At 37.1% G+C, this 12,850-nt stretch overlaps 1 protein-coding gene across 3 annotated transcripts in view; it reads right to left on the bottom strand.

Moving 5' to 3' along the window:
* The window catches only part of KNTC1 (kinetochore associated 1), a 73,892-nt gene that overhangs the window by 13,615 nt on the left and 47,427 nt on the right, over positions 1-12,850 (bottom strand). For all 3 annotated transcript variants that reach the window (XM_087423359.1, XM_004430036.3, XM_087423360.1), the window contains 11 exons: positions 12,520-12,648; positions 11,786-11,902; positions 10,360-10,469; positions 7,073-7,280; positions 5,273-5,362; positions 4,229-4,400; positions 4,084-4,142; positions 3,721-3,937; positions 2,842-2,915; positions 2,370-2,580; positions 2,140-2,249 (listed from right to left, as the gene is read on the bottom strand). In XM_087423359.1, coding sequence (XP_087279485.1) covers positions 2,140-2,249; positions 2,370-2,580; positions 2,842-2,915; positions 3,721-3,937; positions 4,084-4,142; positions 4,229-4,400; positions 5,273-5,362; positions 7,073-7,280; positions 10,360-10,469; positions 11,786-11,902; positions 12,520-12,648 — 1,497 coding nt within the window. The remainder of the gene's footprint in view (positions 1-2,139; positions 2,250-2,369; positions 2,581-2,841; positions 2,916-3,720; positions 3,938-4,083; positions 4,143-4,228; positions 4,401-5,272; positions 5,363-7,072; positions 7,281-10,359; positions 10,470-11,785; positions 11,903-12,519; positions 12,649-12,850) is intronic.

Here is a 12,850-nt window from a genome sequence, read left to right as displayed (position 1 = left end):
AACATTCAGTTTAGTGCTCCAAATTTATGTATAAGTTAAAACATGCTAGTTTCTGAGTTAACCACAGATTCTATGTGGCCTAGATATGCTTCTACCTCCTCTGTTTACACTGAAGCACAGTCCTTGCTCTTGGTAAATACTTAAAAAAAAAAAATACTTGTTAAATTGAATGCCTGATATAAAAACTACTAATTAACAACCTAATTTCATGTTAGTTATACTATTTGTTTAGAAATAGATTTTTCTCAAGGATATCTGCCTAGCAGATAGAGGAATTATACAATCTCCCAAATTAAGTTCTGTCTGAAAACTCAGAAGAAACAGTGTAGAAAATTCTGCATTTGGATTGCTGAATCCTATCATAAATTTAGATGTTAATGATACTCTTTCTAAAAAACTGACATTATGCACCTCCCGAAGTGATATACTCTAAAGAACATATCACCCATGCAGTACTTTTGCCAAAACCTGCATCTAATCTTAAGAAACATCAGCAAACCTAGAATGAGGCATTTTACAAACCAATTGGCCTGACCCTTCAAAAACGTCAATGTCCATCACAGTTCAAATAGATTCAAGTAAGAATCATCGATAGATGCTAAATCAGGGTATATGTGTGGTTGGGGGAGGAGTTTGAAGAGGAACAGGATATTATATCGTCTCAAAGTCTCTCTCCTAATAATTATAAAAGGAAATATAGTAACTATGTAGTAGAGAAATGCACAACATCTTGACTAAGTTATCTAGATTAATATCACCTATTAGGGCAAATAGACATCATGGGCCTCCAAATGTCATATCCTGAGGACACAATATCACTTAGGTAGTTTTCTAGCCAAAAATAAATAGTTTGAATCTTATCATGAGGAAACATTAGACAAACCCAAATTGAGGAGCAGATTATAAATTAACTGGCCTGTACTCTTCAAAAATGTCAATTTCATGAAAGAACAAGAAAAGGCATAGAACTGTTCCAGATTAAAAGAGATTAGAGACATGACAAATAAACGCAATGCATAATCCTGGACTAGATCCTGGTCGCAAGGGAAAAATTGCTATAAAGAACATTATTGGGATAATTGGCTAAACAGTAACATGGACCATAGATTCAAATCTATGTTTGTATTGTATCAATAATTTGAAAATTATACAGCGGTTAAGTAAGAGAAAAGCCTTGTTCTTAGGAATACATACTTAAGAGGTAAAGGGGCATGACACAGGCAATTTACTCTCAAATGGTTCATAAAAATATGTATATATATCATAGCAATAGTGATGAAGCAAATAGGGCAAAATGTTAAAAATTGTTAGATCTGGGTGAATGATATATAGGAATTCTTTTATACTATTCTTGCAACTTTCCTGTACATTTAAAATTATTTCAAAATAAAAAGTTAATCACAAGAATTTGAGTCTAAGAGCAGGCCACTGCTTTTGTACAAGAATTCATCTAGAGGGCTGGCCCGGTGGCTTAGCGGTTAAGTGCCCGCGCTCCGCTATTGGCGGCCCGGGTTCGGATCCGGGCGCGCACCGACGCACCGCTTCTCCGGCCATGCTGAGGCCGCATCCCACGTACAGCAACTAGAAGGATGTGCAGCTATGACATACAACTATCTACTGGGGCTTTGGGGGAAAAATAAATAAATAAAATTATTAAAAAAAAGAATTCATCTAGAATCACCCATTAAAAGGTAAAATAGGAGCCAGCCCAGTGGCGCAGCGGTTAAGTGCACGCACTCCGCTTTGGCAGTCCGGGGTTCGCAGGTTCGGATCCCAAGCGTGCACCAAGGCACCGCTTGTCAAGCCATGCTGTGGCGGTGTCCCATAAAAAGTAGAGGAAGATGGGCACGGATGTTAGCCCAGGGCCGGTCTTCCTCAGTAAAAAGAGGAGGATTGGCAATGGATGTTAGCTCAGGGCTGATCTTCCTCACAAAAAAAAAAAAAAAAAGGTAAAATAGCTGCAAACCAATATTTGAACAAAAAGAAAAAGTAATCGATCTCGTTAAAACTCATCAGATAATAGAAGGTATTAAAATGAACAAAAGTTCATTCTTTTAAGACTCTGTTTTCCGAATTAGAAGATTATATCAGTGTGGCACAACAGATATAACAGCAGGTACGCTCAGAGAGTAGACTTACTTCACCAGGTTTTGTGGATGGGCACAGCCATTTTTCCAACAACATGTCCCAGACTTTTTCCAAATTAATTTCATTCACTTCGGCTATTTCTTTAGCTGCTGCATGAATATCTAAGATATTTAAGATAAGGAATAAAAAAAAAAAAACACTCAAATTTTCAATGCAAGATAACTGGGAATCAAAATGATAGTTTTCCTTGGAGGAAAAGGTAAAAAGGTTTTTGTCCTCACCGGGATAATCTTTGCCAGATGAATTCTGAATTCTTTGATTTATGCTAGGATGTTCGTACAGACTGACAATGAGATGTGCCGGTTTTCCGATCACTCTTAAATACTCTGCAGTGTTCAGCTTGTGGGCTATGAGCACGGCTTCTGTGCCTGATCGCCGGTACTGAACATGAAGCTTCTTTAACAAAGCCTCGGCTTTTTCACGTGTTTCATCCTTTTAAAAAATTCCAAGCAAAAAGAAAATCCTGTTTTCTAAAACTCAAGTAAGTCTAAGAACCCCTCTTTATCAATCAAGGTCCCTCCCTGCCTTAGTTACATCCTTAAGTATCTACACAAAGCCTTGGTCTTCTTTCTCCACTTTAGGGATCCAACCCTTGAAAACACCTGTCACCAGGGCAGAATGAGAAGGTATGCTAGGTGAGCACAATTTAAACTAAAAAGAAAGAGGAGCCTTCAATCCTATAGTTAGACACACCTGAGATGGAATATTCTGTAGCCATCTCTCGGCTAAATACAGGCAGAATTTCAAACTGGACATCTTGAAGGAACCTAAAAAGATAAAGAAAAGATTTATAAGCAAATCTTAATCCTTCTAAGACCATGTATTTTAGTCATATTAGTAAGGTTTTTTAAATTATAAAAATACATACTCAGAGTAAAAAACAATTTAAACAGAAGGACACAAAGTAGGAAGTATAAGTCCCCAGAGGCGCCCTCTTCAGCTTCTATTCCTATTCTCTAGATTCTTATATTCCTTCCAGAACTTATGTGTGTGTGTGTGTGTGCGCGCGCGCACACATGCATGCATTTTAACCCAAATGAGATAATACCATACATACCTTAGTAGAATTTGCTGTTCTCGCTTAATATACATCTTGGATATTTTTCCAAATCAGCTACATAGTATTCCATTCTATGAATATGCTTATTTTTTTAACCAGTTTCTGACCAATGAGCATTTAAAGAAAATGGTTATTTTCAACTTTTGTTATAACCAAAAACATGGCAATAAGTGCCTGTGTTTGTGTACTTGTTTGATTATGCGAGAACATCTAAGGATTTGTTGTTAAAAGTACTATTGGATATTAGGAAGTAGGCATCAATTTACATTCCTACCAACAAGTTGGAGAGTGCTATAGCCCTGCACCCTGAGCAAGCAGCAGGGAGTCTTGCTTACTTCACTGAAGCCTTTTTAACATTCAGCAAGGCCACAAGCAAGGAGAGAGGGCACATACATTTTTAAACTATCATACTGCTTCTTGTTAAAGATACAAAAGGAGTACACTTTTTCTACTACAAGTTCAAAAAACAACAAAGCTGACCATTTTAAGCCCAACTAAAGAAGAATTCATACCTTCTGGGATATCCTGGGCAAGACTGATGGCAATAGCTACAGCCCACTCTGGGTTAACTATAGATAATAAGTAGGATTCGATGGTTTGAGTGGTCTTAGTTATTTCCTTGTTAATCAGCGCTGAGGACTTAGCTTGCGTTAACTTCAGAAGCTTTGGCTTCAGTTTTTTTTCAAAAACATGTTTGGCTGTAGACACGTACAGAGTGTCCAAAGAGAACTTAGAAGAAAAGAAAGTAAAAGTTAAGGCTGATTTATATGCTCACCTTTAAGAGGTGAAAGCATAAAATCACATGAAAGCAGCATCAAATCCTTCCATACAGGGTCTGAATGAACTACAGGACTTACAAAGTTTTAACCCATTACCTTCATTAATTTAGAGATTAACAGCAATGTTGGGAAAGATTCTTCACTGAGTTCTGTAGCTAGAAAGGAAACAAGGAGATTATGATTTGCTTAAGAAAAAAATTTTGGCTATTTAGTAAAATCCATAAGAAGTTAAGAAACATACAAAGAATTTTCCAGAAGTTCTGTGCTGTGCCAAAGAATATTAGGTGAAAAGGCAGCCTAGTTTGGGCAGCTGATGGCAAAGTTATTACATGCTCCAACATATACTGATACTCTAGGTCCACTGGAGGAGAAATTCTTCTGTATGACTTCAAATGCTTCAAAAGACTCAATGCCTATATTAAAAGAAAAAGTATTTTCCTGTGAGATTAAACCAATCCTAACTTTTTAAATCATCTAACTCTATATCATAGATTTCCATTCCTGAGACAGTCTTCTTTTCATAAAGATGATCAAAACCTTTCATAGTTTTATTTTCAATGTTATTCTTCTAAACCATAATTTATATGATCATTAAAGAAATTATACCAGGAGAAACTAATGGAATCCTGTTGTTGGTGGGATGTTTCATAAATGAGTTTGGCAGTCCCCTACGCTCTCTTCAAATAGTTGGAGAAATATCTCAAAAATACTTGATTTCATTTTAAATACATAGGCAGTAGATCTGAAATTAATCCTCTATATCCCTTACCTCTCTTAAGTTTATATCTTATATTTTCGGGGCTTGTATAACCTTTTGAATCAATGCATTTTCTTTCAATTTTAAAATCCAACTAAAAAAGATATAAAGCTACTATGACCAAATTTCAGAAAAGACTAAGAAGTTACTGAAAGTACTAGAATTGAGTCAGTCCTGGACCTACCTACTAATACAGAAAGCTGAATCTAACTGAGTCCCACATAATTTTTTTTTTTTTTTTTTGGGCTGGATGACAAATAATTTTGCCTTAATTCTTCCAAATCACTCCTTTAGTAACTTCATACTTTTGGACAGATTTAAATTGCCTCAGTAAAGCAAAAATAGAATTAAGATAAGTGATAAAATATGGAGAGCATGAGAAATCTTTTTACTTCTGTATCCCTTTTAAAGAAAGTTAAGAGGGAGCTTAAAGGATAGTCCAGAAAGACACTAGATAACTGTAATTTTTTTAACGATCCAAATAAAAGCATAGAGATAATTTAAAAATCTATAATATATTTGCTATACCTGATTAATATTAATGTTGGTTATCTTTTCATCGGCTCTTTCTATAACTTTCAGGACAATTTCAATCATTTCATAGTCATAGGGATCCAACTGTATAGAAACAAAAATATATCAAAACACGAGAAGATGTTGCCTGGCTGGTAGATGGTTTTACTCAGTTATGTTCATCAATATAGACTACAAATATAAAATCTCAGTAAACTACGACGTTAGATTATTCTTTAAAAAATGACAAACATTTCCTCATCTCTAAAATTAGCTCTATTAGAATAAACATACATGCTTCAAAATGTCTCAAAACCTATTTCAAGAAAAAGCTATACAAGGCAATATTGTTTTAATAAAGAAAGATGTTCTTAGGGTACAAAAACCTAGATAAAATAAATATATAAAAATTTCATAATTTCATAAGATTTTTGAAATTAAAATTCTATTTTTTCCATTTATGATGGGAAAATCAGAATAAGGAAATTGGCCTTTTCTTGGAAGTGACAAAACTAAAAGTATGGGCCTCCAAGTAAAAGTTTCTAAAAGGATTCCATTCTAGCACTAACCATATACTAAAAGCAAGAATTAATTGGGTGGCATCTGTATATGCTCATAAAAAGAAAGGAAGTATTCTCTTTGTTTCTACCCACACGCCATTACTTTTTTTCCATTTTTTAAATGTCAATTAAAGTCACATGAATAATAACATTGAACAAAGTGGGAAGATGATCTCTATAGTACCTAAAATTTTGAGCAAGTCTGTATAATTTTTGGCTGAATTACAGGCAAAATATAAAACTGAAGTATTTCTTGCAATCTTATAATCTTATTTCCCCTTCCATCCACCTTCGTTCCCCCACCAAACTACCCCTTGACTTAAAAGTTCCAACTCAGAAAATCTCCTAACAAAAAACCAGACAAGACGGTAAATATGTATGTATGAAGATATTCACTGTAACAATTTATAATAATAAAATTTACAAACAATTTAAATGTCCATTCATAAAGGCCTGGTTAAATACAGTATGTGTCATCCATATAGTGGACTAATAAATATGCATTTGTCAAAAATGAGATCAATGTATATGTATTGACATGTAACAACAATATGGTATGTGAACAAAGCAAGTAACAGGATAGTATATTTAGTCTAAGATAGTCACAAAATTATAAACATTTTTATCTATGGGAGTGGGATTATAGGGAAATTTCATTTTTGATTTATACCTTTCTCTCTAGTTTGATCTTTTTCAGAGAACGTGCCCCATTTTCAAAAGTCTAAAAAAAAAGGCTATTTCTATTTTGAAAAAAAGTAAGACAGGAAAACTGCTGTATTAAACTCTATTAAAAATACAGGGGGCCAGCCCTGTGCCTTAGCAGTTAAGTGCGTGCGCTCTGCTCCTGGCGGCCCGGGTTTGGATCCCGGGCGCACACTGACGCACCAATTTTTGGGCCATGCTGAGGCGGCGACCCACATAGACCAACTAGAAGGATGTGCAACTACGACATACAACTATCTGCTGGGGCTTTGGAGAGAAAAAGGGAAGAAAAGGAGGAAGATTGGCAATAGACGTTAGCTCAGAGCCAGTCTTCCTCAGCAAAAAGAGGAGGATTGGCATGGATGTTAGCTCAGGGCTGATCTTCCTCACACACACACACAAAAAATAAAGAAATCTAAAATTATTTCAAAATTAATAGTTTATAAAAAATATAGGACTTAAATTTCCGATTTGTTACTATATGTATCTAATTAATTAAGGGTAAGTGGGATGTTAGAAATGACCTGATACATTCATTTCACCATTCATTTACCTTATGTAGTATTCCACTAAGACTGATGACCAAATCTTTTGTGCTCGTCAGTAAAGGAACCATTTCAACAGCTTTGGCCAGGAGTTTGGAATGCTGTTGCTTTGGAGCCTGCGTGCTGGCATCTCCCTGGCTTTGGCTGGCATTAGTGTTCTGGAGTAGCGTTTCAATGAACAGTTGAAGAGCTGCATCACAGTCCAACTGAAACGTGCTAAAAGAAGTATTCAGTCACATACTAATCTCCTCAAAGGCAAGCAATTCTACACAAAGTTTCTCACAGAACACTCACATACGTGCTCCCATAGCTGAAATCTAACCTTCCCAATGTGCAGTCTCATAATCAAAAAATCTACCTGTCATCAGAGTTAACTATTGCCTTTAAAAAATCAGATATTTGGGGCCGGCTTGGTGGCATAGCGGTTGGGTTCACGTGCTGTGCTTCGGCAGCCCGGGGTTTGCAGGTTCGGATCCCAGGCGTGGACCGACACACTGCTTATGAAGCCAGACTGTGGCGGTGTCCCATATAAAGTAGGGGAAGATAGGCACGGATGTTAGCCCAGGGCCAATCTTCCTCAGCAAAAAGAGGAGGATTGGCAACAGATGTTAGTTCAGGGCTAATCTTCCTCACCAAAAAAAAAAAAAAAAAAAAATCAGATATTCTTGGTGGGTATGTAAATTGGCATAATATTGGAGGGAAATTTATAATAAAATCAAAAATATTTATGTCCTTTAATAGAACAATTCTACTTTCATACACTTCACAAAAGTAGCCAAGATACTCATATAAGGATACTACTGCAACAACTGTCTGTAATATTTAAAAATTGGAAACAACTCAATTATCCATCAATAAGGGGCTCATTAAATAACTTATTCATGCAAAGGAATACCACGGAGTTCAACAGATCTGAGAAAGAGCTATACACTCATCTTGGAAGACATTTTGTTAAGTGAATGATACATGCTACAAAATAGTACGTAAAGTATGATTCTGTTTTTGATAAATTTTAAAAAACACGTTAATATATGCAAAAGAAAAAAAAATATGAACAATATAGGCCAAACTCTTAACACTGATTATCCCTGAGGGGCAGGATTATGTGGGATCTTGATTTTAACATCTTCCATTTAAATTAGAAAAAATAATAAAGATTTAAAAATTAAGGATTAGGTTAGTGTAGACAAAGAGACAAGTGAAGTGCCTTTGAAAGCCTTATTAACAAGATGATAATAGTTTAATTTGCTATACAGAATAACCGAAATATCAAGAAAAGCTTTAAGAATGACCATGTTAAAGTCATCCCCTGAAATTCTAAAGATCATCTAAATTTATTCAGCTGGACTGCTTGAGGCAAGTGTCACTGTGATACAAATACAAATCATCAATGTCACCTAAGCACAACGATTGCAAAATGAACTTGACATTATTATAGCTACTTACACATCAGAAAACAGGTCATTCCCAAAAAACAACACACAAAAATCTACCAGGAGTTCAAATTAATAAGCAAGAGGGAGTGTGCACACCCCATTCTGGATTTGCAGCAGTCCAAACCAAAGAATGCACAGTTTTGTTATTTCAAAGTCAAGTCAAGTCAGAGCTACTTAGAGCTAAGAGCAGCCGATAGTCCTTGACTTGTAGGTTCAGGATGGTGACAGCCAGGGTCATTACTCTACTCCCCACCCTCCACAGAGAGAAAGAACTGGATACCTGCCTAGTGAGGAAATGCACCAAGCAGCCTCATTATCAATAACTCAGATTCTACTAATCTGTCACAAATTGGATGAGGGATATAGGACCCCCAGTATTTCAGAAGCAGTCACTTATTATTTGACCTTGAAGTCACCTAATATGAGTTTTGTTCTCTCATATATAAATTGGCGATAATATCAATAAAAATTGTAAAAATTAAATGAGAAGATATGTGTGAAAGCACTTTGAAACTAATAATGTGCCAGAAAATTGGTCATCATATTTATTACATAGAAACATCTGAGATTAAATCACAAATCATCTATTCCTACTGATCACAGTAAACTGTAGCTATAAATAACCTTTAGTCAATTTTTTAAATTCACTTATTAAATTATTTTTTAAAATTCCCCCTAAATCAAATTTTTTACTAATTTTTAATTTAAGATTACCTTGCCCCTAAATTGATCTGATTAAGAAGTTTAATTGCTCAGAAGAATATTCCCAAATTTTGCTGATCATGGGAATCATCTGGGGCTCCTATAAAGGATCAGATTCCTGGGCCTCAGCCCAGATCTGCGGAGTTGGAACCACCAGGAGAGGTCTAAGAATTTCTTTTTGTGTGTGTGTGAGGAAAATTTGCCCTGAGCTAACATCTGTCACCAATCCTCCTCTTTTTGCTGAGAAAGACTGGCCCTGGGCTAACACCCGTGCCCATCTTCTTCCACTTTATATGGGACGCTGCCACAGCATGGCTTGACAAGCGGTGCATCGGTGCATGCCTGGGATCCGAACCCCAGACCGCTGCAGTGGAGTGCGCGCGCTTAACCGCTATGCCATGGGGCCGGCCCCAGGAATTTCTATTTTTAATCAAGTGCCCTAGCTGATGCTTATCATGAGGCATATTTGGAAAACACTAAACAGTGAATTAAAAAGGTGACATCTTGGGGCTGGCCTGGTGGGATAGTGGTTAAGTTCACGAGCTCTGCTCCGGCAGCCTGGGGTTTGCAGGTTCAGATCCTGGGTGCGGACCTACACACCGCTCATCAAGCCATGCTGTGGCGGCATCCCACATACAAAATAGAGGAAGATTTGCACAGATGTTAGCTCAGTGACAATCTTCCTCAAGCAAAAAGAGGAAGAGTGGCGGGCCGGCCCTGTGGCTTAGCGGTTAAGTGCGCTTGCTCTGCTGCTGGCGGCCCGGGTTCGGATCCCGGGCACGCACCGACGCACCGCTTCTCTGGCCATGCTGAGGCCGTGTCCCACATACAGCAACTAGAAGGATGTACAACTATGACACACAACTATCTACTGGGGCTTTGGGGGAGAAATAAATAAATTAATTAATTAAAAAAAAAAAAAAGAGGAAGAGTGGCAACAGATGTTAGCTCAGGGCCAATCTTTTTCACCAAAAAAAAAGGTGACATCTAAGAGAATTTCATCTGGTTCTGGATTTATTCAGTTTAGGAGTGAGCAAAAGAAAATATCAGGTCTATGGACCACGTGTAACCATCATCATTATTACTGTGTTCACATAGTAAGAATTACCAGTTTGTTAAGCCAACAGCAAAAATACCATTAAAGTTTAAAGAATTACCTGCAATATTCCAGAATGAGACTTGTGTCCATATCTATATTCTCCACTAGAGCTTTAATGAGGTCTTTCTTGGTGAGAAAATGTTGCCTGAAAACCGGCTGGAAAGAAATCTAGAAAGAAAAAGAGCAAAATAAAAAACATCACTAAACTAAAATGCATCAGAAAAAGGGCACTTTTGTGACTTGCCTTTTTACTATCCTTTTTTATCGATAAATATTGTTCCATATGGGGCCAGCCCCGTGGCTTAGCGGTTAAGTGCGCGCGCTCCGCTACTGGCGGCCCAGGTTTGGATCCTGGGCGCGCACTGACCCACCGCTTCTCTGGCCATGCTGAGGCCGTGTCCCACATACAGCAACTAGAAGGATGTGCAACTATGACATACAACTATCTACTGGGGCTTTGGGGGAAAAAAAAAGGAGAAGGAGTGGGAATAGATGTTAGCCCAGAGCTGGTCTTCCTCAGCAAAAAAGAGGAGGATTAGCACGGATGTTAGCTCAGGGCTGATCTTCCTCACAAAAAAAAAAAAATATATTGTTCCATAGCTCCTCTAACTTTCTTTTTTTCCCTCTATATGGGACGCTGCCACAGCATGGCTCGACAAGCAGCGCGTGGGTGCTCACCCGGGATCCGAAAGGGCGAACTCCGGGCCTCTGCAGCAGAGCGCGTGCACTTAACCACTTGCGCCACCGGGCCGGCCCTGCTCCTCCAACTTTTATTTTTATCAGACTATCCAACTCGACTATCATTCTGAGATTTTAGGTATATTTGGCTGTGGGTCCAAAATCTCTCTTAGTCACATTAACCCTTGGCTCTTTATCAGTAAAGTTTGGTTGTTAGTGACAACCAGTCCCGTTACTGCATAGGAATTAGGCTTCAAAACATGTACCATTTCTGAAGTGGTAACATTCCCAAGTCAACCATTTGCAAATAAAATGAAATGTTTTACATTTGTAGTAAAGAAAACAGGATTTTGTTTGATTGTTTTTGCAAAGTGAAAAGCAAGGGTCACTTACTTTTCCCTAGTAGGAGTTCTTAAAGCTTGGCACACTGGAATATATATATTAATATTATCTTTAACCAAGTGACAGCAGTACAAAACAGAAGTATGAGGCTAAAGGCCAGGCCTGAAATAGCAGAAATGTCAGTTAATACTAGATCTAGTCCCACAAATGAGAACACTAAGCAGATGAAAATGTCAAGCCTCTTCTAATTTCCTTAGAAATATAGAAAAAAGGAAATGAGGCAAAAAGTTCTTATTTCTTTGAAAGCACCACTGTGTGTAGTTAATATAGCTAAAATTTATGAGTCAGTATATATATATCTCCTCTCTCCAAAAGTAAAAGACAATGGGATCTTTGTTTCAAATTTTCCAACTGGGTAATTATCAGAATGGATGAAATTTCATGGCGCTCCGAAGAATACTCACACCAAGTTTACCAAGACGAATACCCCACCGGGCATCAGTACTGAGTTCACGGAACTTAAGCTCCATTTCTATTTCCTGATAGAGACTGGCCAGCTGAGAGCCCACCAGAGATATTGCCTAAAAAATTAAAATAGAATTAAAATTCAATTGCAAATAGAATATGTTCTAACACCTTTTAGGTGAAACCCAACAATAAAAATCATAACCTTTCTTTGTGCTAACAGTGTGGAATGTTACATATCACGTTGTACACAGTCATTATTTACACAATATTTAGGTCTTTCAGCTTCTAGTATGATGCCTTAAATTTAGTCTGGCTTTCCTTCATAAGAAAAGGCCAAATTTTAGTTATCCTACAAGCAAAACCCCCACAAAAGGCAAATTTTAAAACAAACAACATCAAAGAGAAGTTTTGCATCTGTTAAACTTGTCCTACAAAAAAGAACTGGCTCAAAGGTCTAAGGTTTCAAATACACTAGAGTAAGTATAAGAAGTGAGGTCCTGTGGCTGCATACAGATTTTAAGAAATAAAAAATATCGTAATTCTTTGGGTTGGGCACTGCTTATGACCTGCATGTATATTCACCAGTGTGTCACTAGTCAAGGAAAAGCTGGTAGAAACCAAGTGAGTTAGTGTGACATTTCTTCTGCTAAATCTTTAAGATCTGGTGGCAAAGCCAACTTCATTTCTTCCCCTACATCTTTAATACGTCAAGAACTGAAGGTGTGCTTACCAAAATTTTGTCATAATTCTGCCAGGCTTTATCTATGAGCTTCCAGAGATTTTCAAACACTTCTTTTGGGGGTAAGAGAGTGCAGTAACCCAATGCCAAGTCAAGATCCACCAGGCGACAATTAAATACCTATTGGAAGAAAGCATCAAGAGAAGCAAATTCTTTGCAATCAAAACAGAATTCAGTCACTAAAGGCTTAATTGTCACTAAGTTTAACTAGAGATCCTATGAAAGAACAAGTGTTTCATGAAAAATTATTTACAGTAACATAGTTCCAACTTGTTTATTTAGTTTTAATGTCCTTTCTCACTATTACAAACTTAAGGAAAGG

This window comes from Ceratotherium simum, chromosome 35 (genome assembly GCF_057802395.1).
Source record: "Ceratotherium simum simum isolate JZ-2026a chromosome 35, ASM5780239v1, whole genome shotgun sequence".
Taxonomy (NCBI): Eukaryota; Metazoa; Chordata; class Mammalia; order Perissodactyla; family Rhinocerotidae; genus Ceratotherium; species Ceratotherium simum.
The sequence above is the reverse complement of the archived record's forward strand: the minus strand, read 5'-3'. Positions and strand labels throughout refer to the sequence as shown.